Raw genomic sequence first — 18291 nt, 5'->3', positions numbered from 1 at the left:
ATGTTAGAAAAAATCAGATTCTAGCACGTTTACTACCTTTACGTCTTTAAACGTGTGGTGTTAAAAAATCAGATTCTAGCACGTTTACTACCTTTACGTCTTTAAACATGTGGTGTTAGAAAAAATCAGATTCTAGCACGTTTACTACCTTTACGTCTCTAAACATGTGGTGTTAGAAAAAAATCAGATTCTAGCACGTTTACTACCTTTACGTCTTTAAACATATGATGTTAAAAAGATCAGATTCTAGCACGTTTACTACCTTTACGTCTTTAAACATGTGGTGTTAGAAAAAATCAGATTCTAGCACGTTTACTACCTTTACGTCTTTAAACATATGATGTTAGAAAAAATCAGATTCTAGCACGTTTACTACCTTTACGTCTTTAAACATATGGTGTTAAAAAAATCAGATTCTAGCACGTTTACTACCTTTACGTCTTTAAACATGTGGTGTTAGAAAAATCAAATTCTAGCACGTTTACTACCTCTACGTCTTTAAACATGCGGTGGTAGTAGAATCAAATTCTAGCACGTTTACTACCTTTACGTCTTTAAACATATGATGTTAGAAAAAATCAGATTCTAGCACGTTTACTACCTTTACGTCTTTAAACATATGATGTTAGAAGAAATCAGATTCTAGCACGTTTACTACCTTTACGTCTTTAAACATGTCGTGTTAAAAAAAAATCAGATTCTAGCACGTTTACTACCTCTACGTCTTTAAACATGCGGTGTTAGTAGAATCAAATTCTAGCACGTTTACTACCTTTACGTCTTTAAACATGTGGTGTTAGAAAAATCAGATTCTAGCACGTTTACTACCTTTACGTCTTTAAACATATGATGTTAGAAGAAATCAGATTCTAGCACGTTTACTACCTTTACGTCTTTAAACATGTGGTGTTAGAAAAATCAAATTCTAGCACGTTTACTACCTCTACGTCTTTAAACATGCGGTGGTAGTAGAATCAAATTCTAGCACGTTTACTACCTCTACGTCTTTAACCATATGATGTTAGAAAAAATCAGATTCTAGCACGTTTACTACCTTTACGTCTTTAAACATATGGTGTTAAAAAAATCAGATTCTAGCACGTTTACTACCTTTACGTCTTTAAACATGTGGTGTTAGAAAAATCAAATTCTAGCACGTTTACTACCTCTACGTCTTTAAACATGCGGTGTTAGTAGAATCAAATTCTAGCACGTTTACTACCTTTACGTCTTTAAACATATGATGTTAGAAAAAATCAGATTCTAGCACGTTTTCTACCTTTACGTCTTTAAACATATGATGTTAGAAAAAATCAGATTCTAGCACGTTTACTACCTTTACGTCTTTAAACATTTCGTGTTGAAAAAAATCAGATTCTAGCACGTTTACTACCTCTACGTCTTTAAACGTGCGGTGTTAGTAGAATCAAATTCTAGCACGTTTACTACCTTTACGTCTTTAAACATGTGGTGTTAGAAAAATCAGATTCTAGCACGTTTACTACCTTTACGTCTTTAAACATATGATGTTAGAAGAAATCAGATTCTAGCACGTTTACTACCTCTACGTCTTTAAACATATGATGTTAGAAAAAATCAGATTCTAGCACGTTTACTACCTCTACGTCTTTAAACGTGTGGTGTTAGAAAATCAGATTCTAGCACGTTTACTACCTTAACGTCTTTAAACATATGATGTTAGAAAAAAATCAGATTCTGGCACGTTTACTACCTTTACGTCTTTAAACATTTCGTGTTAAAAAAAATCAGATTCTAGCACGTTTACTACCTCTTCGTCTTTAAACATGCGGTGTTAGTAGAATCAAATTCTAGCACGTTTACTACCTTTACGTCTTTAAACATGTGGTGTTAGAAAAATCAGATTCTAGCACGTTTACTACCTTTACGTCTTTAAACATATGATGTTAGAAGAAATCAGATTCTAGCACGTTTACTACCTTTACGTCTTTAAACGTGTGGTGTTAAAAAATCAGATTCTAGCACGTTTACTACCTTTACGTCTTTAAACATATGGTGTTAAAAAAATCAGATTCTAGCACGTTTACTACCTTTACGTCTTTAAACATGTGGTGTTGGAAAAATCAAATTCTAGCACGTTTACTACCTCTACGTCTTTAAACATGCGGTGTTAGTAGAATCAAATTCTAGCACGTTTACTACCTTTACGTCTTTAAACATATGATGTTAGAAAAAATCAGATTCTAGCACGTTTTCTACCTTTACGTCTTTAAACATATGATGCTAGAAAAAATCAGATTCTAGCACGTTTACTACCTTTACGTCTTTAAACATTTCGTGTTAAAAAAAATCAGATTCTAGCACGTTTACTACCTCTACGTCTTTAAACATGCGGTGTTAGTAGAATCAAATTCTAGCACGTTTACTACCTTTACGTCTTTAAACATGTGGTGTTAGAAAAATCAGATTCTAGCACGTTTACTACCTTTACGTCTTTAAACATATGATGTTAGAAGAAATCAGATTCTAGCACGTTTACTACCTTTACGTCTTTAAACATGTCGTGTTAAAAAAAAATCAGATTCTAGCACGTTTACTACCTCTACGTCTTTAAACATGCGGTGTTAGTAGAATCAAATTCTAGCACGTTTACTACCTTTACGTCTTTAAACATGTGGTGTTAGAAAAATCAGATTCTAGCACGTTTACTACCTTTACGTCTTTAAACATGAGGTGTTAAAAATCAGATTGAAAAATCATTTGAAGGTTCAGTGTTGGACAGGGAACTGTCACTTCCACACAGTGGACGTGGAAAAAACCAAAGAGGGCTATTAATGCCTCTTGTCAGAGTGAAAGGTCAGTATCTGGTTTACCATGAATATCGATAAAGGTTTGGTTTGGCTGCGGATGCCCATAGAAAGAAGGAGATACCGAATGCTGTGTTGAGGAATGTGTTGATCCTCTTGTGGAAGGACTGCGTCCAGTTCTTGTACAGTCAGGTGGCGGATTACGCGGACTACCCATAGATGTTCAGTGGACGAAATCCGCGGACTACCCATCGATGTTCAGTGGACGAAATCCGTGGACTACCCATCGATGTTCAGTGGACGAAATCCTCGGACTTCCCATACATGTTCAACGGCGACAAATCAGATGATCAACAAAGCTATGGTAACACCTGAACGTTGTATTGCTGGCGGACGCCCTGGGAAACACATGCAATGTGTGGTCGAGCGTTGTCTATATAGCGAAACCCATTCAATGAATCTGTCACGCGCTGAAGAGTTGTCCGGCCGTTTATGATGGCTACCTGCCAACATGTGACACTCCCACGACCAAATCTATCCACCTGTGTTCCAAAGGTATCGGCGCAACGTTCGTTCCGACGTCAGTATGCGCTTGAACGTTCATCAGCACCTCTGAGAAGAAACCTAGACCCGTTAGACTACAAAATTTTCCTCCATCTTGCATACGGCCATCTCACTTGTTGTCTGCACCACTGTAGACGTTCAACCCGGTGACGTTGTGTCAAGAGGTTTTGTGGCAAAAAGTCTGGCTAAACATAGCCGACTGCGCACTGTTTGGTCGGAGATTCAGCGCAGTTCAGGAATTTGGGGTGTAGTGATGCGGATGTTGTGCGTGAACGAAGATGTCTCAACTGAATGTACCGGTCCTGGATGGCGGTGATAAGTCTTGGTCGACCTGACGTGGGTCTGTCATTGACACCCCCAGTACTGTTATATCGGGTCCATAGGTTTGGGGTGGTCTGCCTGGACACACGGAAGTGCCGTGCCACTAATGACTTTCCTTGTAAACGGCTGATGGTGTTGTTTCGTTTAGGTTTTGTCAATATTGGCATTATTTTGTAGTCTATAGTGGCTTAAAGCTACACATTTGGAGTACCGTTGATGTGGCATTTTAATGCCTACAGTCATAGACTTCAGCTCGAGGTGATTTCGCGATGCACGTGCATTTCATGTAGTTTGCGTTTTAGCGATTGACCACAAATGAGAGTGTAACGTTACGTCTTTGTTCAATGTTTCTATTATTAAACGTTTTGTGACCGGCAACCATTCCCACACATGTTGGAATTCAGCATGGATTTGTGTGTGTGAAATACTTTCCTAAAATTAATTTCTTCATATGCCAGGTATATTAATAGTCCTTAGTCCTCTGCAAAGAAAATGTACATCATGTCAATATTTTTTATCGATTTCCATTTGTTGAGCTGTGCTGTTCCAGCACCTAACCGCTGTAACATCCATGCATACGTGAAACTGTATACTGCAAAATTGTAGTTGTATATGAAACAGCGCAATACGTTTGAAATGAAAATGTCATCACTGATAATTGTATATTTAACTGGTTTAATTTCAGAGAAGAAAAAAAAACGTGACTTTGATGTGTTCAGAAGTTTGAGGATCATTGTTTTATTATGTCCGTGAACAAGAGATCCCCATTACGCCCATTCCCTTTGTTGGTGTTGGGAGGTCTTACAGCACTGTACAAACCTGGAGAAACAACAAATGAAACAGTTGACACGAGTACTGTCGTAACCGTTTGGTGTAGCTCAATAAATTCCCATATGATGGCATCATCGCCCTTACGTTTTGCAGACAGAGAGGTGTCTTGTCAATTGTTTTGAGCACAATGAACAGACTCCATTTATCATCCTCATGTGGATGTTACAAATGTCCTGCAGTCTCTTTCGAAGTTTCTGAACTCATATCTCTGCTCGGCTATCATCAGAAACCATAAACGAGTTTAGTTTCAAGAAGTGTCTTGCCACTTGTCTCAGTACAAACTGTGGTCAATATTCTATATTTCAAAAATCTTTGCTAACGATGATGATGATGATGATGATGATGATGATGATGATGATGATAATGACCTGCTAAATAAAAGTGTTAGTACCTACGCTGAAACGTTCTTTGCGATAAAGAAGTTGACCATCCATAGAACTTAAGTTTTCCTCCGACCATTTGTCAACTTGAGTGATGTGTTTGGCAAAATTAAAATGGTCTCTGGCTTCAGCAGCTTAAAGTACCTTGAAACAATCACAAAGTAGTATGTAAAGTGTTTTCGTGACATTTATTGACAACAGTCATGTACAAATATAAAGAATGTGAGTAAGAGCCAGGCAACAGTAAACACAGATATCCCTGGGAAGCCGCAGCAAGCAACAGCTGCAAGGACAAGAGGCAAATGCAAATCACAGCAGAACGCCACTCTGACAACATCACCCGAGGAGTGAACTGTCTACATCAATCAGAAATCAGATGGTCTACGTAAGTTGTAATATCATGAACATAGCAGTGATTACAAAACATGAAGCCTTGTCCGCGTTATCTCCCATTTCTTTGTTGTATGAAAGCATGGGACTGGTCAGTGTCACTGTCTTTGTTTATTTTGCCAGTTTTATCCTGAACATCAATAGGTCTAATCTCACACTGGCCTGGTGCCTCTATCACTGAAAATACAGCATAATCATGCTTCATAGGAATATCGGAACAACAACGAAGATGAAAATGTCAGTGCTACGCAGTCTCTATGTGTAGTGTAGATCAATATTTTTCTATCATTGCTTGCTGCCATTGTAAACAGATATCAGTTATTTACATAGAAGTTACCCAGTGGAACTTTATCCCACAGAACACTTCTAAAGGATCTCTGGGTAAGCAGTCTAACTTGTCAGTTACCCTAAGGTAACAATATAATTATTCCTGATTTTACATTTATGCACCTAACATCAATACTTTGTCACATATTTTTACCCATAATTAGGTCAGTGCTATAAAAGAACAAATCCTGCCTACACAACCATTTGATAATACTTGGTCACATTCAAAACTAACAGTTGGAGCCAGAATAAATTCATTTTAAATACACTTCACAGAAACTGGTCTGCTAACATATTGTCATTTTGTTTGCTTACATATGGAATTATTGCAGGTGCAATGTTGTGCTGTAACACATGTTAGCAAGCCCTGATGTTTAATCAAATTTGGGTAAGAAAGGACTCATGATACTATACATTTTTCAATTCCAAATAATTGTGAATAAAAATCCATTTTTTGAGATCGATAAATGATGTTTATCCTTGTGTCAGCTATTGCCTGCTTATGAATCATGTACTCATGTCATTGTCTTTATGATGACCAGGGTATGTCTCTGTCTTTATAATGGCCATGGCGGGACAGGATCTGCTGAAACCAATAACATTCTCACAACAAACACTGTAACATCTACCAAATGGTTAATTTCAGTCTTTGATTGCTTGGATTTGATTCAAACTTTAACACAACATGATTTTATACAAAATTTCAACATGAACTGAAAACAAATTCATTATGAGGGAATTCAAAGGGTACCCGTGATAAAAGAAAACACTAGGAAAACGTGAGAACATTAAAGCTTGTTCATCAACAACTGTTTCAGTTCACAGAACAAAATAAACCTGTAGAATTGAAGGTCATGAGATCAACAACCTTAGAGGTTTCCTTACACTGTCACTACTTTCAAATATCACTTTACTATTACATAGTACGGTGCTATGCTAAAATCACGAGTTGAAAACAAACTTGGACATGCAAAAGCATACAAAACGTTCAACGACTTGGAAACAAAAATAAACACAGCAACTTCAAACCTTACAATCCTCATGCTAAAAATTTTAAGAACTTTTTTAAAACTATTTTTCTCTTATTAAAAACCTGTCGGTGACATAAGAAGAACTAAAATCCAGCTAGTATTTCATGACTGTCTGTTACGAAATTAAACTGAGACAAGGTGACTCAACCGCTCTTGATCTTTCCATAGAAATGTTGCTACCTTAATGTAGATCTGTCAAACCTCATGGGGTGGACTCCCAGTCCCCATGACATATTTAACAATAAGACAAACTGGCATAGCCACAAGAGAAAGTGCTTAATTTGTTTCAGTGACAAAGAGATCTGCCATCTAACAGGTATCGACGTTGAACAAGAAATAAAGGAAGCACCCAGTAAAGCACAAATGAGAGCACTAATCCAATAACTATTGAAGCACTAATTGAGCTAGCATTACACTTGTTAAGCACAATGATTACATGAAATTGACAATCTTTTTTGCGTTGTGCTGCATGTGTTTTGTCCCTCATACTGAAACAGGAAACTACCTCTGTCTGAAATACTCAGATGCTACAATCTGCTGGGTTATTGTTAAGCTCTAATATTCTCATCTACAGAGATCTGCTATTAATAGGTATCTTGAAAAAATATCTATAATATGTTCTTAAAAACTGCAGGTTCCTCTTCCCATTTGAAAGTAACTTCTAGAATGTGAACAAAACAACCAAGCAGTAACAGTATCTATCTTTTGTCCAACATTTGTCAAACATTATTGTTATATTGACATGCCATGTGAAAATAATATTCATATTTTGTCACTGCTAATAATCTGTGAAGAATATTTAAAGCTTAAAACAGTGAACCATTAAATTTCAAGTTTTAGAAAAATAGCTCTTTCAAATATGAATCACAACCTTCAGATCCATCTTCAGACCTATTTCTGTCATACAATATTTGTTTGGAATCCTAATGGAAATGACTTTTCTTGTTTTCATAAATTATAGATAATAATCAATGTCAATTCTAGAAAGGACACTCTCTTGCTGCAGGCACATTCTCACGTATATGGCAATCTGCAGGATTCCTGACAACAGTCATGTTGTAACATTACCCCCATCCTTGTTATCATTGCCCTGAGTAAATTTGGGCCACCTTTCATCTACTACAGTGGCCTGAATTTCACTGATATAAAGGACGTCTTGCCCTTGCCAATTCCTTATCTTATACTGCCATGAACAGACAACTCTGCCTTTGGCTGCAAGTGCTTGAAAGGCCTGATTTCACATTGTGAGTTAAGATGGATGATGTGTCACGTCTTATTGGGAAACATGTTCGGTTTTACACGTGACTCAAGCCAGTGCACAGCCTACAAAGCCAGAACCAGACTAGTGTTGGACGGAGACAGTGATATGACATTCAGTGGATTCAGAGTCTATGCCATTTATCAAGTTGGGGAACAAGAAGAGATTTTGCTCATGTGGGGCAGGTAAGAAATGACTGGTCATGCTCAAAGTCAATCTGGAGGTTTCAACATTACAACTGAGTGGTAGTTCCTAGGTCATCTTGAGTTATTATGGTCAAAGAGAGACCTTTTTGTGTGCTATGGTCAACAACAGACCACCTGTAGTTCCATGGTTAAAGTCAGACCATCTTGGATTCCATGGTCAAAGCAGACCATCCTGGGTCCCATGGTCAAAGACCAAGCACCTGAATTTCCATGGTCACAGACAGATAAACTTAGCTTCCTCTGGTCAAAGACAGACCATCTTGTGTCAATATGAAATGTCATGACATAACAGAACAGCATCTGCAGAGCATTTGAGACAAGTAGTAACTAACACCCCAGCCTTCCATAACACCTGTTAATTCTGTGTTGTTCGGAACAAACGGAAGACAACATCAAATGAACCAAAAAGCACAGTTGTCACCAAAAATGTCATGCAAAGCTCCTGGAAAGAGGCAGGATCAGACACTACATGTAGCACTACTTGAAAATATGTCATCCTAAATGTGATTATACACAGTAGATATAAGTAACAGAAGGTGCACACTGAGGGAAACAAAAAAAGGGAACATCATGTCATGGCAGTATTCTTTCTTTATCCTCAGATCACCTGCCACAGTGTGACTCAAAGATGGTGATGAAAACTGGAAAATATTACAGGACAGCTTTACTTTTATTGTGTCACCTTATTTGTTGCTCTCAGGATATAATCAACACATTCCCTACCAAGGCAAATTTGAAAATTAGAGTTCCTGTTTAGAGTTCCCCTGTCGCGCTGCTACAGAAGCCTGACAATACACATTGAAAATAATGCAGGATAAGGTTATAGTAAATGTACAAGAAAACCTTCATACAAAAACACTTCCATTGTCATCAACACTGAACCATACACAGTAAAAGCTAATATGAATAAAACACAATATGCTACAAATGTGCCTTGTAAACCACACAAGAGCTGAATGGAAAAACATCTAATGGAATGCTATAGTAATACATCTCACTGAAGTAGCTCTACTGACAGCCAAACAAGGTGGACCTTCTTTCCATGGAGGAGTCTGTTATACCACTGGTTCTATCTTAGATTTCACTAATAATATTGTTCAGGGGCTCTCCTAAAAATTCACTTACAATATGATACCATTTAACTTGTCAGGGTTATTCAAGAACAATGGTGTGTCTATGGGGTTATCTAAATTATTCATGAACAAAGGTGTACCTGTTGCCTGGTCTAATTATTCATGCACAAAGATGTGTCAGTGGTCTTTTTCAGTCTGTTCATTAACCTTTATCCTGCTATAACTCCATTATATAAAGAGATAAATGGTATTTATAAACAATGTTGTAAAAATGGTCTTGTGCTGGATATTGATTGATATATCTAAATAGACATACAATATATGTTTAGTCATGTCATAAAAATGGTGTTGTTCTGAATATTCATGAACGACACTTGCTGTATTTCAAAGACCATTTCTGTGTATTCAAAAAGCTGGTGGATGTCTTGTAGGATATTCATGAACAATCCTGTACTAGTGGTCATGCTCTGAATACTGCTGTGCTATCGTTCTTGTGCTTGATACATAGTGTTGTTCGATCCCTGCTACCCAGTAAAAGGCTCTCAACAAAACTTTCATTGAAGACATCAAACCTTCCAAAATGGACATTTAAAAATATACCAGCCCCTTTTCACAACATTTTACATTACAATCATACTTGGGCAATGAGTCAGACAACTTGGCTGTCTAGTGCCATTCTTATAGTGTTTGACTGACAACCAATCATAACCATTAACTTCTGAAATCTACAACAAAACACAAACAATTAAAGCTTCAAAACCATGCAAAAAGCATGAAATATTTCTACATCTAAACACAAAACTAACGTTGTCCTTGTGTCGAAATACACCTTAACTACACACTGACCAAGAGTAAAAATGTCAACTTGTAAAAAGCCTAACATAAATGCTGTAAATAAAATAAAATAAAATATGTAAAACTGGTGAATAAAACATAAAAAACTATTGGTGCTTAAAACTGATTATTCATGATTATACAATGTCATTTAGAAAATTGATATTTGTTCCAAAACACTATTCGGATCACACACTGGGATTTAAACCCTCAAAAATTTCTAATGACAAATCAACAAGATAATACCATTATTTATGCTCTGAAACAAATCCAAAATAAAAAAGCTTCACTTAAATATGATTTTCAAAATATGTGTATAAAAAAGAAAATCTATAACCAAGTAATCAAGTTTTGCAGCACTGTCAGAACACAAAGTATAAAATAGTACACACAAAAAATTACACTGAAAACAGTTTGCAAGAAAAGAAACTTGGAGGAAATACATCTTGGATTGGTAATGGTCGTATTGTGGATTGGTGTCAGTAATATCAAGTGAGGCCATAATGGTTGTCTCTCAGGATATGACCAAGATACAAGTCGATGCTTCTCACAATGTTGTAATAAATCTAAACTTAATCACACAGCAATCAATGACAACTAGTGTTAGTTAAACGTGTACCACAACTTCAAAAATCACTTTCCAAACAATACTATTGTTTGTAATTAGTTTGTAATTAATTTGCTTGTTAATTTAACAACCCCCACTTTACTCCTGCCTTGTAACTAGACCTCCTTCTAACAATTGAAATAAAACACAATCCAACACTTCTTAACTTTTCTAAAAGACATCTGCTCTATTTAAAGTAAAATACACATATATATTAGTGTTCCTGAAAAATGTCATTGTTTGGATGCTAACTTTTGTCAATGGTCCTGAAAAATGTCATCATTTGGATATTCAACTACTTTTCTCTATCAAGTGCAAGAGTACCATTTTCTTAAAATCTACTGAATTTAATTTGAGCATTAAACACATATTCACTTGAAGTTTCCAAACAAAGATGTTCTCTGTGTTTCAGCAATGTCATCAATTCCTTGATCCAATCATATGAAAATCTAATGAAAACATTTTACCGGTTGCTACATTAGTCATTAATGACAAAAATAACAAATACATATGTATATATGTAAATAACGAAGTTGGACTATATTCAAAAGGCAGTGACTTTACTATTTATTTCTACTTGAATATTGAATATGTACACACAAAAAACCCTGTTCCTAAGGAAGTCAGTGGTGTTCAAAGATTATTTACTCTTTTTTTCACAAGTGAAAACACTCAGATCTAAAGTGTAAACAAAAATAGAAGCACATGAGAATCGTTATTCCAATATCATACAAAACAAAATGTGTAAAATGGCACTGGATTATGGTAATTTAACTAAATCCAAAACACCCCTCTTTGAAATATGTACAGGCAAGTCTGTTAGCAAGACACATCCTGAAGGAATCGTGTCTGTAAGATGTAAGACATATTTCAGTTACATGTTGCTATGACAACCCTTCCAATTGTATGGGTAATGTAATAAGGAATGATTTAAAAAACCATACAACTATTTGTTTTAAAAAAATTTGAAAATCCATGAGCTTGAAGACATCAAATATGAGACATGTCATGAGTATTCAGCATTATGCAAATGAGCAAAAAGTATGTAAAAAGGCATATAACTGAGAAAAAAACACCAAAACCTTTTGATGTACTGTAAGCAAAATAACAGAGGTGACTTAACAAAACGTAAAAGGGAAATCCGGTTGCGAAGATACTGAACATATGGCTAACAATTCGTCCAAACCACTAGTAATGTAGATGTCTCTGTTTAGCTCTCTACTGACAGGACTTGGTCCCTATTCTGAAAGCAGTGATACGGTATGCACAAAAGATGCCTTGGAAAGGCAAGTCAACAACTTGGTTATTTCCGAAAACATTAAAAAAACATGGACAGTTTCATTAACGAACTTGAAGCCCATCCTGACAGCAAAGCGGTTATCTCCCTTAGCTCTCACTACACTTTAGGGTCCTTGTCCTCCCCCTGTGGCTGGGGAACTGCCGACTCTGCTGCTGAATCTGCAGTGGTTGCTGGGGGGCTCTCTGTCTGGGGAGAGCTGGCAGGGGGGGCCTCTTCTTTCACTTCCTCCTGCACAGGTAAACACTTATTTCATATTTTTTTCTGCTACTAGTGACATATTTTATTGTAAGACTAGAACTTGACCCTAATTGAGGCCAATGGACTGTGTAACTCCAACCCATACTGCTTAAGTATTTATGTTTGTGTTTGTGCGTGTGTTTGTTATGCAGAAGAAGGTACAATGTGAATGACACACCACCCCCAAATTTATGTACACAGTAAGTGACCCTGCCTGTATGTCCAGTGGCGGATCCACGGGGGGTTGTGGGGGTTGCAACCCCACCATTTTTTCCAAGGTCATGTTCTGATTCTCAATCAACCACACACACACACACACCCCATCACACACACACCCCACCCCCTGAAGATAAAAATGACAAAAGTGCAACCCCTCCTTTTTCAAAAGGCTGGATTCACCCATGATGTCATGTACAATGTTAAAGCCATGATGCTACATGATAATGTAAACCCCAACCCTAGCTCCTACATGTCCTACTATTGACTGAGTGACTGTGTAACCATGGCACTACATGATAATGTAAACCCCAGCTCCAGCTCCTACAGGCCCTACTACTGACTGAGTGACTGTGTAACCATGACGCTACATGATAATGTAAACCCCAACCCTAGCTCCCACATGCCCTACTATTGACTGAGTGACTGTGTAACCATGACACTACATGATAATGTAAACCCCAACCCTAGCTCCCACATGCCCTACTATTGACTGAGTGACTGTGTAACCTTGGCACTATATAATAATGTAAACCCCAACCCTAGCTCCTACAGGCCCTACTATTGACTGAGTGACTGTGTAACCATGACACTACATGATAATGTAAACCCCAACCCTAGCTCCCACATGCCCTACTATTGACTGAGTGACTGTGTAACCATGATGCTACATGATAATGTAAACCCCAACCCTAGCTCCCACATGCCCTACTATTGACTGAGTGACTGTGTAACCATGACACTACATGATAATGTAAACCCCAACCCTAGCTCCCACATGCCCTACTATTGACTGAGTGACTGTGTAACCATGGCACTACATGATAATGTAAACCCAACCCCAGCTCCCACAGGCCCTACTATTGACTGAGTGACTGTGTAACCATGACACTACATGATAATGTAAACCCCAACCTCCACTCCCACATGCCCTACTATTGACTGAGTGACTGTGTAACCATGACACTACATGATAATGTAAACCCAACCCCCACTCCTACAGGCCCTACTATTGACTGAGTGACTGTGTAACCATGACACTACATGATAATGTAAACCCCAACCCTAGCTCCTACATGCCCTACTATTGACTGAGTGACTGTGTAACCATGGCACTACATGATAATGTAAACCCCAACCCCAGCTCCAACAGGCAGTACTATTGACTGAGTGACTGTGTAACCATGACACTACATGATAATGTAAACCCCAACCCTAGCTCCTACATGCCCTGCTATTGACTGAGTGACTATGAAACCATGACGCTTCATGATAATGTAAACCCCAGCTCCAGCTCCTACAGGCTCTACTATTGACTGAGTGACTGTGTAACCATGGCACTACATGATAATGTAACCCCTTGCTCCAGCTCCTACAGGCCCTACTATTGACTGAGTGACTGTGTAACCATGATGCTACATGATAATGTAAACCCCAACCCTAGCTCCTACATGCCCTACTATTGACTGAGTGACTGTGTAACCATGACACTACATGATAATGTAAACCCAACCCCAGCTCCCACATGCCCTACTATTGACTGAGTGACTGTGTAACCATGACACTACATGATAATGTAAACCCAACCCCCACTCCTACAGGCCCTACTATTGACTGAGTGACTGTGTAACCATGACGCTACATGATAATGTAAACCCCAGCTCCAGCTTCCACTATTGACTGAGTGACTGTGTAACCACAAGACTCCCCACAGACCTCGTGCCCCCCATCGGACTCACCGCAGACTCCGTGACTGGCTTCTCTTCTTTATCCTCAGGCTCCAGCTCCTTCATCTTGTCTTCCTCTCCTGCCTTCTCTGTCTCATTCACCACATCCACACTGAAAGAGACACCTCAAACATTAATGTCTTTACAATGAGTTACATCCAATGCCTTATAACACCAGGTCACTGGACTGTCGAGTTGCTTAGTAGCTGGAATATTGCTGAGTGCCACCAGTATACATCATCAACACTGAATATCATCAACGTCCTGACAATTGCTGATATTCAGTGTCAGCAACTCCATCACCCTAGGGAAACTAACAGCAACACCCTGACAATCAATGAGTCACCTTATCTTTGGACAACTGATGTTACAAGGATGGCAACAGGAAAGTTGGTTTTCAGCTGAAGACTTAACATTGTGTCATCAAATGGGGGTTCAGACAATTCAGAAACCTGTGAGGTCCTATGTTTTCAGGGATGGCAGTGTAGGATGATGGTTAAAGCATTCTCTCATCACAGAGAAGACATGAGCTTGATTCCCCATGTGATACAATATGTATAGCCAAATATTGGTATCCCCCCTCTTAATACTGCAGATATATTGCAAGAAGCAGCAAATGCTAAACTCACTTCGATCATTTTGGCTGTGTGTGTCAGCATGTTGACAATGCATACAGCAATGTTCAAGCTAAATAATGGTTGTTAATAAATGAGTTTGGACAATCCAGTGAATCAGGTGCAATCATCCACGTCAGTGGTGAGTGACAATACACGATCAACCAATTCCATGAGTCTGTTACCCGATTCCATTTGGTTGTCTCATGCAACAAGAGTGAATTACTGGGAACCGATTCTGGCCAAGAATCTCCACAGATGCTTGTATCTGCTACACATATTTCTCATCAAAAGTTTAGTCTCACTAGTCTAAACATACCAAAATATAGTAATAATTTATACTTAAGGCAACTGTTGTCCATTAAATTTTGCAAAATATTCCATTTTCTTTAAAGGTTCTGTTTACACATGAACTAATGTATAGTAAGATAACTTTGTAACGCTGAAAAGATTTTTGTTTGGAGCTCAATAAATTACAATAACCAGTGAAAATTGGCAAATTCTCAAGAAAACTTTACATCAAAATGCAGCTGTTCATATTTGCAAATGCTTTTTAGCACTCTCATCCGTGTGCAATTCATCTGCATTAAGTTTGCAGTTGGTTCTCCACTGGAGGTCACAGGAGGAATCAATCTTCTATATACGTGTACATAAAATACAGTGAGCATTTTAAGGGAGTCTAAATTTTTATGGGAAGTACACTTAGACATGTTTTGAAAAAGTTGTGTGGAAGACCTACTTTTCTTTAGCTGATGGCTCCTCGCTGTCCAGTTTCCCATCCTTGATGAAAGCCTCTTTCTCGTGGTCACTGCAATGGTGGAGAAACAAGGTTAATGAAGGAGAAAGAGTCTTGCCCTTGCCCTAAGCTGTTCCATGTGAAGGATTCGAACCAACTGCAAGGTTTGTTTGAAAATGTAACCCTGTGGCAGGCTGAACCACCCACCTTGTCTCCTGAGGACAAGGGCTTACTTTTTGAAACAAAACCTTGGATTTGGTTTTGATCTGACTTATGAAACGACCAAAGATACACAGTGGATATAATTTACACCTACTAATTACTACCTGCAGATTTTAAATCCCCAGGAAACTACCTGTAGATTTTACTTGGTTAAAGGGGAACCTGATGAGACCACAGAGTGACATCAGTGGAGGTTTATGAAGCATCTACACCATTTTCTAACATTGATCTGTTTGTACTGAGTCTCTGTTGCACGGTCTGTTTTGGAGCTGGACTGGACCTGTGTTGTACTAAGTTTCTGTTACAATGTCTCTTTTAGAGCTGATCTCTGTTGCATCATCTCTTTTAGAGCTGGTCTGTGTTGTACCAAGTCTTTGTTGCACTGTCGGTTTCAGAGCTGATCTGTGTTGCACTTGTAGAGAATTAATTGGCTTTAACTGTTTTGAGTGACCTGTGAGCTCATTTTGCATTTACAGTTATGAGCGCTTCTTTAACATTCTCAGGTAGAGATTTTGTGTTTCATGGTCTGGTTAATAGTCCAGGTAATTTTTCGAACCAGAAGGCAGGGAATGGGAGAAAGTGACATGAGGTCAGAAAGGTTGGGCTGGCGCTGCAGTGTACAACTTCGCAGTATAGAGATAATGATGCCCAAGGTTTCGTGAGTAAAAAGCATTTGCCCTTTTTTAGTGAACTTACACTTAAATATTGCAGGGAGTGATTAATTGTAACATTATTCGCTCTTTAATGTGTAAAAGGAATGAGTCTTAAAATCCGGAAAATGTAACGGATAAAAGCACATGGCTTTCAACTGGAAAATTTACTGGTTGAATGTAAACATAATTAAGCATTGCTACTTCATTCTTTCAAGTTTATATATAAGTATATAGACTTTGTTTCAGTATATTTCTCCACTTATTAGATATTTCTTTTCACTGACAGCTTGTACCTGTCATTACTGTCAACATATCAACATGAAATAGCAAAATAAAGACAGCGAACAAGACCGTGGTGTATTATCTTCTATGGCACTATCGGCTTTGAAGTTGATCTGTGTTGTACTAAGTCCTTGTTGCACTGTCAGTTTCAGAGTAATTCTGTGCTGCATTATCTTAGAGTTGATCTGTGTTGTACTTTGTGTGTGTTCCTCTGTCTGTTTCAGGGCTGATGTGTTGTTTGTGTTGGACCTGATTTGCACTGTACTGAATGTCTGTTGAGCTGGGTCTATGATATACTTTTATACTGGATCTGTGCAGTACTTGGTCCGTGTTTCACTTGATCTGTCTGCCACTGAATCTGTGTTACATGGTTACAAGAAGATAATGACGAATCAGGTTCCTGATGTCAGACATGAACCAAGTTGCTGGTACTGATTCCAGCAAACAAGAACTGAAGACTAAACCCATTTTTCTCAGAACTGCACTGAGTTAACACTTACGCAGCTTCAGCATCAGCCCGTTCACCTCCAGCCTCTCCACCAGTAACCTTTCCCTTGATAGTCCACAGCAGGCCACACTGCTTGGTGAAGTAGAAGGTGACATCGATGACGAGGAACAAGAGGATGATGATGGCGATGAGAATGCCAATGATGGCAGCAGTGGCCATTCCTTCTGTTTCTGAAGAAAATCAGGAAATTTTGGTATGTTAACGAGTCTTATGCCGGTCGGCAATGGCAGACCTGTGGAGCTGCAACATGAGTGGGAAATTTAATGTCATCTTAACTGACTGTAATTAGAGGCCAAGAATGATCTTTCCTGAATGAATATTACATTACAAAAAAAACTGATAAAGTGTAAATATCTAATACAGAACTGTAATCTGAATGAATATAAGACTCCTCAGATGGGTATGTAGACATGGATATTGAAGGAAGAAATAGGATTTTCACCCTACATTTCAAAATAATATGAGCATAATGTAATTATACTACTATTACTTAATTTCTATCAAATATTTAGTTTTGCATTTCTATTTCACTGTAAGATTTATTGTCGAACTCAGCCATATTTCAGTTACATGGTCACAGTCTGTAACTTGCAAAATCCAGGTCAGCGATCAACATACTAAATCAAAGTACAGAAGGTACACACATGCAAGTTAGTGAAACATGCAAAACATTTAACTTTAAACCAGAATGCAGATGCTAGCATGATACAGACATGTTGGCATAAAGCAAATTTAGAAGTTACAAGATACAGTGCAGGTGACTGTAGGACAAGTGTGTGATATGTGAATTGCAGCAAAAGTGTGTGATATGTAAACTGTAACACAAATGAGAAATGTGAACTGTAGCACAAGTGTGACATCTGAGCTGTAGGACAAGTGTGTGATATATGAACTGCAGCAAAAGTGTGTGATATGTAAACTGTAACACAAATGAGATACGTGAACTGTAGCACAAGTGTGACATATGAGCTGTAGCACAAGTGTGTGATATGTGAACTGTAGCGTGTGATATGTGAACTGTAGCACGATTGTGTGATATGTGAACTGTTGCACAAGTGTGATATGAGCTGTAGCACAACTGTGCGATATGTGAACTGTAGCATGTGATATGTGAGCTGTAGCATAAGTGTGTGATATGTGAACTGTAGCACAAGTGTGATATGTAAACTGTAGCGAAAGTGTGATATG

At 38.1% G+C, this 18291-nt stretch overlaps 1 protein-coding gene across 2 annotated transcripts in view; it reads right to left on the bottom strand.

The window, feature by feature from the left end:
* Nucleotides 1–5051: 5051 nt before the first annotated feature.
* LOC137291031 (fasciclin-2-like) overlaps nucleotides 5052–18291 on the bottom strand; it is a 98475-nt gene continuing 85235 nt past the window's right edge. For both annotated transcript variants that reach the window (XM_067822291.1, XM_067822299.1), the window contains 4 exons: nucleotides 17096–17273; nucleotides 15442–15510; nucleotides 14101–14200; nucleotides 5052–12136 (listed from right to left, as the gene is read on the bottom strand). In XM_067822291.1, coding sequence (XP_067678392.1) covers nucleotides 12005–12136; nucleotides 14101–14200; nucleotides 15442–15510; nucleotides 17096–17273 — 479 coding nt within the window. In that variant the 3' untranslated portion in view covers nucleotides 5052–12004. The remainder of the gene's footprint in view (nucleotides 12137–14100; nucleotides 14201–15441; nucleotides 15511–17095; nucleotides 17274–18291) is intronic.

The sequence above is a fragment of the Haliotis asinina genome, chromosome 1 (genome assembly GCF_037392515.1).
Source record: "Haliotis asinina isolate JCU_RB_2024 chromosome 1, JCU_Hal_asi_v2, whole genome shotgun sequence".
In the NCBI taxonomy this organism is placed as follows: domain Eukaryota; kingdom Metazoa; phylum Mollusca; class Gastropoda; order Lepetellida; family Haliotidae; genus Haliotis; species Haliotis asinina.
The sequence above is the reverse complement of the archived record's forward strand: the minus strand, read 5'-3'. Positions and strand labels throughout refer to the sequence as shown.